Here is a 13,760-nt window from a genome sequence, read left to right as displayed (position 1 = left end):
TTTGCCTGGTGGGGCCACGGCAGAGTGTCATCCGGACCTGATGCACCAGCCACGGGGAAATGCGGGACAGGCCCCCATGCCCGCACGTGAGCGACGGCTCTTCGACGGCTGCTGGGGCAGAGCAGTGCACATTTGAAGACGGTGAACTTGCCCGGAAAAGCCTGGTTCCCTGGACAGGTTGACATTCTGTGCCCTGTATCCCTAGTTTACCAGTAAAGGGATGCCCTGAGTGCCTCAGAGGGCTTGCTCCTTTGTTCTCGGCATCTCATGACAAAAATATCTATGGCCCATTTGCCCACGTGTGGCCCTCCTGTCCCTGTCGGTAGCACGCGGTCCTGCTCATGGAGGGATGCACACCCCGGCTCGAGGAACTCGCTGCCCCCTGTCCATCCACTCGCACCCCACCTGAGTCTCAGGCTTCTTCTGGGCTCTGCAGGAGTGAGTTCTGGACTCCCGTGGTTTTCACCATACCCAAGGGCTTTGGTTCAAGGGAGAAAAGAGTGATGGACACGGGGCGGGGGAGGGCCGTTCTTTCCTGGGGCCTCTCAGACGCTCAGTGGTGCAGAACTCATTTTTCTTCCAAGTTTTACAAATCTTGCCATGCACGATCCGCCTCAGCGCCAGCCAAGACGCTGGGTGCTGGAACGTGTGCCCCGATCCCGACGCGGGGCCACCCAGCCAAGCCGGCGACCTTTGCCGGGGCTCTGCCGATGGGGGCGATCTTATCTTGTCCTGTCACTTCACTCCTTTCCCGGGGGTGCCCTGGTCACACATCCCCAAATTTAAAGGCTGAGAGGTGAGTGAGAGCCTGCGTCCGTGAGGGTCTGGCTTACACGTGCTCACGTAACCCTTCCACGTAGCCGTGCGGCGGTCTGCTCTCCCCGGGGTCCAGATCCTGGCAGACCCAGCTCATGTCCTCACCACCGGCCGCTATGGAGTTCACGGTGGGGCAGCTATCGTCCGAGGGGATGGTGGTGAAGGTGGTAAATTTCACTCTTTTCCTCTTTGAGGTCGGGGACGCCGGGGGCTCGCCTCTCTGATCCCTCCCATCTGTGACACCGGGGCCGGGACACTTGAGCAGCTGCCCGTTGCTGCTCTTCTGGGAGTCTGTGCTGAGCAGATACTTGCTCTCTTCGAAATCCACGGCCCTGTCGATGGCAGTGATCTGCTCGTCTTGGCAGGACGCGAAATTGATGTGGTTCTCCAGCAGTTCGGAGCGGTGGCTCAGGCCGACCCAGTCGTGCGAGTGACTCAGACCTTCCTGCTCCTCGAATGGAACCTGTTTGTGCCTGTACTTCAGCGCAAAGGCCACGCAGTTGACGAGGAAGACCAGAATGGCCAGGCAGAAGACCCCCAGCAGAGCGTACATGCCGATCTCCAAGTCGCTCAGCCCTTTGGAGGCCTGCGTGAGGCCGTTCTCGTCCGTCTCCCCGTTGCTTCTGGGCAGGTCGCCCTGGGTTGGGAAGTTGCTGAGTTCGATGGGGATGGTCTGCAAGTGGCCGTCATCATCTAAAAGGCTTCCTTGACTGCTCTTCCTCTGGAAGGTCGACCTCTCCGTCGTGGACCCCCTTCCCTCCATGAGGCCCATGGAGGAACTGCTGTGGTACCTTCCTCCCTTACTCCCCCACTCTTGCAAGGGTTTTTTGGGTCTTCTGTCACTGACGTTATTTTCTAGGTGAACTCCTGCCCCAGCGTGTCTGCTGTCACTGGTGTTAGGGTTCGCATCGTTTTGGCCAAACTTAACTTTGACGTTGGCTGTTCCCACGGCCAGCACGCTCTTACGTTTGGATTTCTGGCATGGTTCACTGATGACCATTTCGACCTTCACCAGGGCGCCCTGCCCTTCAGTTTCAGCAGCGATAATGGGCCACTTGAATTTGGGGTCTTGGTGGATGGAGACCACCTTCTCGTCCAGGGAGGTGGTCACCAAGGAGAAGTCTTTGCCGTCGTAGATGTCTAAGGGGGTGATGGAACCATCGCTGAACTGGACCCAGCAACTGATGGCCGCTTCCTGTTGAATAAAATAAGTCAGTGAGCACGGGCCCCACAGCTCATGGAAGACCACGGCTTTGCACGGCAGACATTCAGTGGCAGAAATAACAGAAGAACAAAGGAATGCCTTTTAAGCAGGCAGAAACGAGATCAGATGCATGAGGGTCATGGAAGACATTCAATGCTTTTTGGAGGTGGGAAACCAGACCACAACCATGGCCTTGACGTGAGAATGAAGGGGGCCCAGGCTAAACGCTCCATAAGAAGATCTGCTTTTCTTCCCTGAGGGGTTGAAAGAGAGACGGGGTGTTTTTTTGTTTGTTTGTTTTTAAAGATTTTTATTTACTTATTTGACAGACAGAGATCACAAGTAGGCAGAGAGGCAGGCAGAGAGAGAGGAGGAAGCAGGCTCCCCGCTGAGCAGAGAACCCGATGCGGAGCTCGATCCCAAGACCCTGAGATCATGACCTGAGCCGAAGGCAGAGGCTTGACCCACGGAGCCACCCAGGCGCCCCTAAGATGGGGTTTTTAAGGGGCACAAGATCCACGTCTATGCCACCGTAAATTACACATCCAAGGGCAGGACTGGTTAGTGGGACCATTTACGACTGACACGCATTTCAAGGGAAAATATGTATGACATTATTTCTAAGCTGCTTTAATCCCGAGTCTCCGCTCATCCTTCACAAGGGAGACGAACGCCCCTGATCCGGACAGGGACACCCAGAGGTGCCGCAGGCTGGGTGCTGTTGGTCTTGCTGCATCTGGGTCTACGGGCGCAGGTTTGTAAGAGTTTCCAGACACCGTGTTGACTGGGAGACAGGGAGCTAAACCAGCCAGGGAGACCCACACCCTACGTGGACTGTGTCTGCCGACCTCCTCCCCTCAGCCACACGGGGGAGACAGGGAGACCAAGGTGGCCCATATCTCAATCTCTCGCCTTCTGGTTTTGTGGCTTAGATCACTCCCTTTGGCACCAGCTGGACCAGGCAGACCGTAATAAAGGAGATATTCCCTGACTGAACGCGAGCCTTGAATTTCAGGGAAGAGGTCGTTGTGCTTGACCTCGAACTGGTCCTTCCTCCCCAAGATCTCGAGAAACTGCCCCACCCCAACCCCAGGATAACTAGCCTGGAGAGGCATGTGACCCACACACCCAGCCACGGCGCCACGGCAGACTGGACTGGGGACAAGGGGCCATGAGGGAACCTGCAAAGCCGTTCATCCCTGCAGTGCTGAGCCAGTGCGAGTCTCTCTCTCTCTCTCTCTCTCTCTCTGTCGCTCTCTGTCCCTCTCAAATGTGAAATCAGACAGATGGGCTCGAAGCCTGAGCTGCGGGACGATAACTAGGGGGTGGAGCCACCTCGAGGCTGCCGCAGTGATGAGGGATAAGCGAATGTCCGCGTCCAGCATTACTGCAGGACAGGGAAAAGGACTACAGCGGAAGGCAGGCGCAGGGCAGGCAGTGTGGGCGTGGGGAGACCGTTGACACCCCACGTCTTCCGAGGTGCCGCAGCTGGGGTCTGCAGGAGCCCCTGGTCCTGGGAGCAGAGCCCGTGCGTCTCAAGCTTGCTCGAGTACATTTCTCTTTCTGGCAACCAAAGCGCCTCTAAGTATGACCGAAGCCACTTCTACCCGGTGCTGCTTGGCGTCTGGAAGTGGGAATGTGACTGCTGGCTTCAGCCCCCCCACGAGATACGCCTAGGGTTAGGGTTAGGGTCAAGCGTTGGCTTGGACCAGCTGCTAATTGCAGAATGAGGCCGAGAAATAGCCCCAGAGCCCCAGGACGGGACACCGACTCACCGGCTTCATCCAATCTGCCAGGAAACCGGAGCAGGAGACTCAAAAGCCATTGGATTTCCTGAGACTGAAATGTCAGAGCCAAGCGCACGCGGGGACCAGGGGTCATGTGAACCAAGTACGGAGCCGGCCACGGACAAGCACGGTCGGCTCTGCGTGTCGCGAGTGGATCAGCTCCCCTGGCCTTACTCTAACTCGTCTCACCGCCTCCTTGAGCCCTGGCCGGCGGTCCCCTGATTTTATCATCCGCGAAGACAGAAAGCAGCCCTGGCTTGTCTCCCCTTTGTTATCTGTGCCTCGTATCCTGCCTGGCACCCTGAGAACAAGGAGGTTTGTCTCTGGCAAGAGTTCGTATCTGTGACTAGAATCATCCACGTTCAAGGGTTTTATCATCGTAGCCCCTGCCCGCAAAGACCACAGCGAAGGGGCAAAGGAATTAGCTAACACAGGACGAGGAGTGCTGAGGGACAGGGACAGGCTGGGAAGATGGGAGGGCTCTGTGTGCCCTGGGACAAGTCCGGCTCTCCTCAGAGCATAGTTAGAGCCTTGGTGGTGCCAGGGCTAGAAGTGCCGAGGGGACACCTGCCAGGAAGGCTTCCCGCCCCGAAGGGAAGCTGCCAGGACACCCCCAACCTGGGCTGGAGCCCCGCGGGAGGACGGCCCCACGTCACGAGCCCCAGAGAGAACCAGCGGCTGCAGACCACTGTCTCATTGCTCAGCAAGTTTCACCAAAGCCTCTGTGTTCCCTCTAACCGATAAAGCATAACTGTCCTCTAACGAGGGAGGAGCACACACAGTGTCTGTGAATGTCCTGTTTCCAGCAATGTGGGAAACCATCACGTTGACACACAAACACACAGGGCACAGGGTCAGCACACACCGGCGTCAAGTACAGAGAAAGGAGATGCAGACTGACGTCCCCACGGGGTCCTTGCTTCTGCCCCGAGCTAAACCGCAAGCCTGGCGAGAGCGGCTCCTCCAGTCTCCCACCGCCCCAGACCTGCTGCCCCATTTTCCTTGCAGGGACTCGGAGCAGGCTGTGGGCACCCCCCTGGAGGCTCGTCCTCCCCCTGCCGGGGCCGTGGGGGCAGCGGAAGAGTGTGAGACAGCCCCGGCGACTGCCTGAGCGCTCCTGATACTGTGGCTAACGGGGAGTGGAGTCCTCGTCCAGCCCCTCGTCTCCTGGGGCCTGTGATCCTTGATGCTGGGAAACCTTTTTCCTTCTTGAGGCTCTGTCTAAGGGGGCTTGGAAGCATGAGCCACAGAGTTGCTTGCCTCCCAAACCCCTTTCCAGGCTGAGAAGCCCCTGACATGGGTCCCACTGTTCTGTGGGACCCCCAGTTAGTGACTCCACCAGACAGATAACCGATCTAACCTGTGACCTCATCCCACTGCGGGACCTTGGGTGATGTGGGACCCGCTCAGTGAATCGCCCCATCTGACATGTGACCTGGCCCCACTTGGGACTCTTCCAGATGTCTGATTCCCCCCCCTCCCCCGCCGCCGGATCTCTGACCCACCTGCTGGGTGACCTCATCTGATGCGTGACCCACCTCGTGGGTGACTTACCTGGTGCCTGACCTCATCTGATGCATGACTCACCTGGTGCGTGACTTACCTGGTGTGTGTCCCACCTGGTGCATAACCTACTTGGCCCCAGCCCTGCCTCCCTACCTGTCTGGGCCTTTGCAGAAGCTCCTGTGCCGCCGCGGTGGCAAAGATGGCTCTGTTACTCCCTGGGCTGAGCTGCAGGGAGAGTGACAGCCCTGTCACCAGCTGGACCCCGAGGTCGGTGATGGTCACCTTCTCATCCAGCACGGTGATGGTCTTTTCTGCCAAGATGGCGTCCGACAGAGGCGACAGGATCTGAAAGGCAGAACCGACATGGAAGGAAAAGCTTTCTGTGGCCCCGGAATTTCCTCCTGCGGCATAAATGTTGCTCACAGAGACAGACAAATGAGCCAGAGGGAACACGGATGGGTCTTTCCCACTGACGTCTTCTTCCAAAAGACGTATCTCTCCTGTGAAGATGTGATGTAATTTTAAAGTGACAGCAAGATGGTGTCCGGCAGTGGATGCGGGGGGACATGACACCCCACGACCCACCAGACACCCCACGACCCACCAGGCACCCCGCAGTTCTTCCGAGGAGGAATTAACGTTGTCGTTCCCTGAGGGCTCGCTCATGATTCTGGAGCTGCGTGAGCGGTCTCCATTACTTGTGCACGTGCGTACTTCATTTAAAATTATTTCTCTTAAATAATTGGTGTAAGAAACTTCACAGCAGCAAGGGAAAATGGTTCTGATGGGCTAGTGACGTATTTATGTTTCTGTCTTACATACGTGCACGGCTGACCGGAGGCTGTCGGTCCGCGTGTCACCTGAGTCGCATCACGACAGGTCACATGCCACACCCTGGGAAGCACTGAGCGTTCGGGGGATCAGCCTGCATCCCCAGCACACAGAGCTGGGGGTCCCCACCGCCGGTGCCGACATCCCGGAGTCTCATTTCTCCCGCGGACACCTGTGGCGCCCCAGGGAAACCAAGCTTATGCATTTCGACCCTGCGGAAGAGAGATTCTGCTTCTGTGGAACCCTTTGTCCCACTCACCCCTCACTCAAGTTCGAAGAGTCGAACCCTCAGCCTCCACCTGGACACGGCTTCCAGCTTCCTTTAACCCATGTTCCCGACACGCTTCTCTCCGCGAGGTGGTGCTGGTATTTACGAAGGCCTACGTCGGGATGGCGGTTTTCCCAGGACCCCTGAAATTCGTGTATCGGGCTCCGTGATTCTATCCAAATACCACCTCGGTCTCTAAGTCGGGTTGGGACAATCGGGACGGCAGTGAGCGGGGGTTACGAGTCCCCGGAAGGAAGTGGACAAGCGAATGCACAGCTCAGGAGGGCTCAGGGGAAAGAAGAGAAGGTCTCAGGTCCCATGGCCCCACCAGGACGGCGTCCACATCGGATGCATGGGAAGCCGGCCCATGCCCCCGACCAGAAGTCCGGACCTGTGTCATGGCCCTGGTGTTTATGCCACTCCGTATGGGCCGGGCTAATGCTGCTCCTGGTTCCGGTCCCCACGTGGGAGGAATTCAGCTCTTCGGTTTAGATCTTCCAACTGAAAGTTGATGGTAGAGGTTTTGAGCTCTTGTCTTGGGGGCAGATAGGTTTGGTTTGACATAAATAAAACTTTATTTTTTTAATTACTTCTTTATTTTCCCAAGATTTTATCTGTGTGTCCAACACAGAGAGAGAGCACGAGCAGGGGGAGCAGCAGAAGGAAAGGGAGAAGCAGACTCCCCACTGAGCAGGGAGCCCAGCAGGGAGCAGGACCCTGGGATCATAACCTGAGCTGAAGGGAGATGCCTAACCAACTGAGCTCCCCAGGAGCCCCAAATAAATAAAACATTATAATGGAATTAATGGTCATCCTTAAAAAAAACAACAGAGAATTTCACACAAAAAGATTTCTCGCTTTTCTGGAGCAATCTGCAACATCTGGCCATGCTAGATTTGCATTTCCTCCGGCCCCTCCTCCCTCGCTGCACTCCTCACCGGCCCCTATTATGTCCCCAGCACTTGGGGCCCAAGTGGGCTTCTGTCTTCCGGCTCATGCCCGGTCTGCTTTGCTCACTGTCACCTTCTCTGGTCTTAGAGGTCACTGGGGCTCAGGACCCCTTGGTCACTTCAAACCTGTCTATCTTCCTCCTTGAGCACAACGGTCTCTTTTTAAATACCAGCCAATTTTCTGGAGCGGATGTGCTCTAAATCTGGCAGAATCCAATACTCCCACTGACGAGGCTTCCTTGCGCCCAGCTGTGGCAGAAACCCCACGGAAAGGCCGGTGGCCCGGTCGGGGGGAGCTGCTGCTGTTTGTTCTCAGACAGGAGGTAGACGACTAAACCCACGGGACCTCCTGGAATGGCGTTTTGGGGGAGTGTTTGTTCCAAAACCTCCTGTTAAACCCTGGTCCCGTCCAATCCGTCCCTAGCTGCAGGTGCTCCCAAGACCGCGAGGGGCATAATGACTTTGTTCCTCCCCTTGGCTCTTTTCTGAGATCCCCTATTTTCGCTGGGCCTGGGGTGGGACTTGAGGCCATGTGGCATCACGGCGGGATGGAATGCCCTGACCCCAGGCGATGGTCAGTGGGGCGGAGGGCTCAGTGAGAAGCCGCTGGCCGTGCCCCTGCCCACGGCTCTCATGAGGCCAGCTCAGGCCCAGAGCCTTCTCCCCACGACGGCAACACCCAGCACGGCAAGGAGACGGACAGTGCACTGGGGTTTCAAACATGACGCATCCAGAGGAACCAAACAGCATTTGTCGATGCAAGCAACAAGGGAGCAACTTCGAGACTCTTGTCACATCCTCACACCCCCGACAGTGTTCAGGAGACAATCTGGTTCGCTCTAGCAAGAGATGTCCCAAGCAATGACGAACAATTCTCCTCTGGGCAGAGAAGGGGCAGAGGGATGGAGAGGGCCCTTGTTCTGGGGGTTGCTCACCTGAATGGTGGTCATCCCAAGCTCCTGGCCGACGAGGACCTGTCCCCCCTGCAGCTTGGCGATGCGGGGCTCCTCTACCTGCATGAAGTCGCCCACCAGCTCCGTGATGTCCACCTGCCAGTCTGAGCCCAGCAAGTGGGCCAGGTGGCCGCCCCGGTCCGCCGCCTCGGCCACGAACTGCGTCAAGACGCGCACCATGGCGTGCTGGTACTGGAGCGTGCAGCCGCGACCCCCCCTCCTGTCGTCGTCCTCTTCCTCGTCGCTGTCCCGGGCCGGCCTGTCAAATGGTCAGGTCGGGTTAGCGGGTGCTGACAGTGGCCAGCAAAGGTGAGCGGGCAGGGAGCCCAGCCCGGCGGGGTGAGATCCTAAATAACCTGACCACAGGGGTGACACCGGTCCTGACAATCGGAAGGGGCTGGTGTGGTCAGCAGAGCTCCCAGGGGTCCCCACCTCCCAGAATGCAGTCAGCAGAATCCCGCCCCCCCTCAGAGCGCAAGCTGCACCTAGTAACCTTCCCACTGCGGAAGACGGTAGCCAAAGTGACAGGTTGTGACTTCCGGGATACAGCTTTAAGAAAGACCGTGACTCTTCTTGCTTCGTAGTCTTTCCTTGGTTCTTCTCTTGCTCGCCCTGAGCAAGCGAGCTGCCATGTCGGGAGCAGCCCCGTGGAGCCAGCCAGAAGCCAGGACAGCAGCTTCTCACACCGTGAGATCGTATGCGTCTTCTTTAAGCCCCTAAGTCTGGGGACCCGTCATTACATTGTGCAGCTCAGCTGACAGGGCTGTGGGCGACCACGATGGCCCCATCAACCAGCACGCATGGGGGTCAGTATCGAACTCGAGGTAATGGGACGGTAAGCACAGAAAGGACCGGGATGCTTTGGCTTGGGGACAGACATTAGCTGCTCCCTTTGTGTCTGACGCCTTCCGTCCAGCCAGTTCTTCCCGGCACATGGCGGTCTCCATCTGAGCAATAGCCCAGTTCTGTGGCCGGATCTGAGCGGACACGGAGATGGGCCACGATCAGACGAAGCCAGTCCTCTGGTGCGTCCTCCCGGCTGCCGCCCAGCTTGCAGCCTCAATAACCACTCCTAACCCCGCCCTGAGACCCCGCACCTAAGGAGAGGGTCCCACCAGCTCAGCCATAGAGACCCTGCAGAGGGGTCTCTATAGGGTTCATAGAAGGTCACTGCCGAAACTATCTTCCCGCCACACGTGGGACCCGCAGGCTGCATTCTGGAAGCTGTCCCCTCCTCCAGAGGCAGAGAGACTAATGGGGGTGGAGCTCCAGGGGAAAGGACGTAAAGGGCACCCCTCGGAGGAATGCCAGCTGTCCTCCCTGCTGAGCAAAGACACCAGGAGTGCTCCCTACTCTAATTCCACGTACGCTCACTTTTGACTTTCTATAGGTGTCTGGCGTGCTGGTCCTCATTGTCTCTGAACAAAGAACCTGACCTCTTGCTATTCTCCTGGTACCTGGTGGCCCGTGTGGATAAAGGACACCTTTCCCTCCAGCAGACACCTCAGGGTAAAGGACCAGACACACTGGGGACAGTCTTCTGACCTCATCTCCCCGAGACCAAGCAATCTCTGAACTTCTGGGCTGTGGGCACAGAGGGGCCACCCAGGTCAGCAGAGTCTGCTCCCAGGTCTCTCTAGAGGACCTCTGTCATTCATGCCATCCCAGAACCAACTGGCCCCTTCTTCCAGTATCGACCCATCGATTCAGGTGGGGCTGACCTCTTCCAGGTGTTCTGACTCCAGCCAGGGAATCGTGCCAAAGCCTCAGCGGACAGTGTGCTCTATGTCCTCACTACACTGATGGCCTTGAGGACAGGCACACAGCCCAAGGGAGGCCAGTGTAACTCTAGGGCCTCTGCTGGAACCAACGGGAAGGAAAGGATGCACTTTCTGCAAGTCTGGAACTGCAGGAGAAAAGCTGGTAGAGGACGAGGCCAGCACACGCAAGCCAGCCCACGAGGCAGGGACAGACTCCGTCCTGAGGGTGCCATTTGCAGCCCCGGGTCCAGTCATGCCTGAAATTAGCTTCCCTGCAAATATCTGTCTTTAGCAGAAGCATATTTGACTCTGGTCTCTGATAGGAAGTCGTGACTAGCACGCCCACCTTTTGTTGGAGACGATGGGCACCCTCCAGCCCTTGATCTGGTTGAGCTCCGTGTCCGAGACCTCGATCTGCAGCGGGAGGCGGGGCACCCACACGGTCATCTCCAGGGGGCTGCTCAGGTGCTGGTAGGTGAAGTTCACCACCACGTTCACTTTGCCTTTCATCTCCTTCCCGTTGACGAAGACGTAGTCACATCTGTCGGACACCTGTGAAGAGGAGAGAGGGGTGGCAGGTGGTGAGATCTTCCCAAATGCCATCGCTGTGGGAACAGCAGATGCTGTAGGGGTCTGACCGCTCCTCCTGGGACCCCTTCTTCCGGTCTGCATGCAGCCCTGCCCGCCAGGTGCCACAGCCAGGAGGCCGAGCTCTCCTGCTGCACGGCCTCTGGCAGACGGCCCTTAGGCATCGGGAGCCGTGCCCTGAGCCACTGGGTGCGGCATGCCGCCCGCCCGCCTTGGCCTGCTGAGCTCTGGTCCGCCTGGAGGAGGGCACTGTGTGCACAGCCACCGGCCCGAGAGCCTCCTGCGGGGAGGCCAAGGCTAGTTTCACAGGAACTGCGCTGCTCTGCTCGGTATCCCCCAACTGTGCATCCTGTGCTCTTCGGCTCCTGTACGGATTTCTCCGGAACACTTCCATCTCAGCTGCGGGGTTGGCGGTGACCTATACTTTTCATGGTTCCTTACTGAGTCCGTGGGATTTCTCCCCGTGAGCCCAGCAGGGGCACTGCCCCGCTGGTCTCTCCTTCTGTGCTCCCCACCCTGCCCCACTCCCTCACTCTGCCTCCTGGAGCCCCTCCCCGGCTAGGTCCGTGCCCGGGGCTCTGTGCCCTGGACAGGGAGACACAGGCACGTGTTAGCTCCTGCCATCCAATGGGTAGCCCGAGACCAGGCACTCCCCCAGGAAGGGGCAGAGCCATGGCTGGGCACTGGGGGTGCAGCTGTGCCATCCACATTCTCAACTCCTGCCCCATCCAAGACTGCTCCTCCCTGCTGGTATCTGAGAGAAGAACCAAGTTCAGTGGAAGGACCTCCTCCTCTTGTCTTTGCTTTCCAGCAATCTGGGTGTGTGTGTGTGTGTGTGTGTGTGTGTGTGTGTGTTCCTTCTCATCTTAAACCAGACCTGGGTAAGTGTCCTAGGCTAATTCGTGGCCCCTAAGATGTCAGGTCCTGAGTCTCCGAAACCTGTCAGTGTGACCTTTTCTGGTAAAAGGGACTTTGCAGATGTGGTTCAGCTAAGGATACTGAGATGGGCAGATAATTGGGTTATTGTCCTGGGGGGCCCCCAGGATCACCTGAGCACCCTCATAAGAGGGAAGTGGAAGGAGACTGGCGGCTGTGGCTGAGGAAGGCCACCCAAGTGGGATGCCACACTGCGGGCTCTGGCAACGCAGGGCAGGATGGAGGCACGTCCAGAGGGTCGAAAAGGCAAGGACAAGCCTCCACCTCAACCTCGGGAGGGTGAGCTGCCAAAAATGCTTCCCAGTGCCTGTCCTCCAGAACACGCATGTGGAGCCCAGGCCTGTGCTGCTGTGCTCGGGCAGCCCTCGGACGTGGACACAAGCCCGAAGTGAGCAGAGAGGGAGCACCCGTGTGGTCAGAGAGCTCTGACCACGCGCCTGGAGCAGCAGCTGAGCACAGCACGTGTGGTCTCAGCACACACGAGCACCCAGGAGGGAGGGGGGTTCTTGTCCTCGGTTCACAGCTGGGCAGTCTGATGCCCCGAGATGTTCGGTAACGCTTCCCAGGGACGCACAGCCAGTAACATGAAACCCAGACTCCCGCCAGGCCATCCCAGCTGCCTCCGCTGCGGGTGCAGTACCCCTGCCTGAATGGGCCTTGCGGGCTGGATTCCTAAAGGATGCACCCCTCCCCCCAGCACTCAGAGGGGTATGGAGAAAGCAAAGCAGAAATGACCACATAGTTCCCCATCGTGAAAAGCACTTCCGACGAAGGCCCCTTCGTCCGCGCGGTTAGGCAGCCGGGATGCAAAACACACAAAGGGGAGCCTGGAGGTTTGGCGTCTGGGAACGACCAGCAACAACCCTGGAGAGAAACGTGGACCCGGGCCCACGGACGAGTCAGAGAAAGTTGTCAGCCTGAGTGTCTGCCCATAGCAAACTACTTCAATCTGATGGAACGGCCCGATGGGACAGCTCGGGCAGCTTTGTCACCATTGTGGCCTGGCCACCACGCCTGAAATCTCAGGGTTTTTCTCTTTCAAGTCTTCCAGCAAATCAGGCTGATTGTCACAGATGAGCTGACTGGAGGAGGGAGAGGGAGGATGGGCGAAGAGAAGGAGGAGGAGAGGGAGGTGGAGAGGGAGGAGGGGGAGGGAGGGGAGTGGGAGCAGGTGCACGGGGAGAGGTGAAGAGGGAGGGAGAGGGGGAGGGACGTTGGGAGGGGAGAGGCAGGGGGAGGAGGAGGGAGGGGGAAGAGGAGGAAAAAGACTGGGGAGAGAGGGAGGGAGAGAGGGCGGGAGGTAAGGAAGGAGGGAGGTGGAGAGGGAGAAGGAGGAGGGAGGGAGGTTGGGTTTGGAAGATGGGTTTTCAGGGCCTTGGGCTGCTTCATGGATGTAACTTTCTGGCCCTCTTGTTGAAGGAGGTGTTCAAGGACAAGGGGGTGGGACAGCATCTCAGGCAGGCCTGCCACTTCGACCCCCCAACCCCCGCAGTGGAAGACAGAGCAGGGCGGGTACTAGCGTAGATTATGAATGCAGAGCTCAGTCTTCATGTTGTGTTATGTAATTCAGTGTTTATTCCTCAAAGTAATAAGAAGGAGGGGGAGCTAGACATTGATAAAAGGAGGAGGGAAGGCAGGACTTCACACCCAAGCAGTGTCCTTTAAGGGGCGGATGGAGCCATGGCATCTGGGGCAGGAACTGCAGTACTAGGGCTGAGGGCAGAGTGCTGAGGGAGACGCATACACGTGCGTGTGCACATCTGTGTGCGTGTGTGTGTGTGTGTGTGTGGTCGTGTGGATGTATGCGGGATGAGCATTGCATGTGCATGTTCACATGCATGTGTGCACACACGGGCACACAGGTGTGAGTGTTCAGGTGCACATGTGTGCACGGCCATGTGTGTGCACACATGTGCACGTGTGGGTATGCACACGCATGTGTCTGTGTGCACGCCCTGTGTCTGTATGCACACGTGCATGAATGTGCAGGTGCACACATATGCACGGTTGCGCACGTTGTGTGTCTGTGTGTGTGGGTATACGTGCGTATGTGTTTGTGTGAGTGCATGCGGGCAGTGCACAGATGTGTGCGTGTGCGGGTATACGCATGCACGTGTTTCTGGGTGTGCCTGTGTGTGCATGTGTGTGTAGTATGTGCACA

At 57.8% G+C, this 13,760-nt stretch overlaps 1 protein-coding gene across 1 annotated transcript in view; it reads right to left on the bottom strand.

Moving 5' to 3' along the window:
* Window positions 1-829: 829 nt before the first annotated feature.
* Window positions 830-13,760, bottom strand: part of LOC111156495 (transmembrane protein 132D) — a 582,232-nt gene continuing 569,301 nt past the window's right edge. The window contains exons 6-9 of the mRNA XM_022517432.1: window positions 10,422-10,627; window positions 8,298-8,574; window positions 5,467-5,658; window positions 830-2,011 (exon numbers count right to left, since the gene is read on the bottom strand). Of these exons, the coding sequence (XP_022373140.1) occupies window positions 830-2,011; window positions 5,467-5,658; window positions 8,298-8,574; window positions 10,422-10,627 (1,857 nt within the window). The remainder of the gene's footprint in view (window positions 2,012-5,466; window positions 5,659-8,297; window positions 8,575-10,421; window positions 10,628-13,760) is intronic.

This window comes from Enhydra lutris, unplaced genomic scaffold (assembly GCF_002288905.1).
Source record: "Enhydra lutris kenyoni isolate GAN:26980312 unplaced genomic scaffold, ASM228890v2 scaffoldscaffold46, whole genome shotgun sequence".
Taxonomy (NCBI): Eukaryota; Metazoa; Chordata; class Mammalia; order Carnivora; family Mustelidae; genus Enhydra; species Enhydra lutris.
The sequence above is the reverse complement of the archived record's forward strand: the minus strand, read 5'-3'. Positions and strand labels throughout refer to the sequence as shown.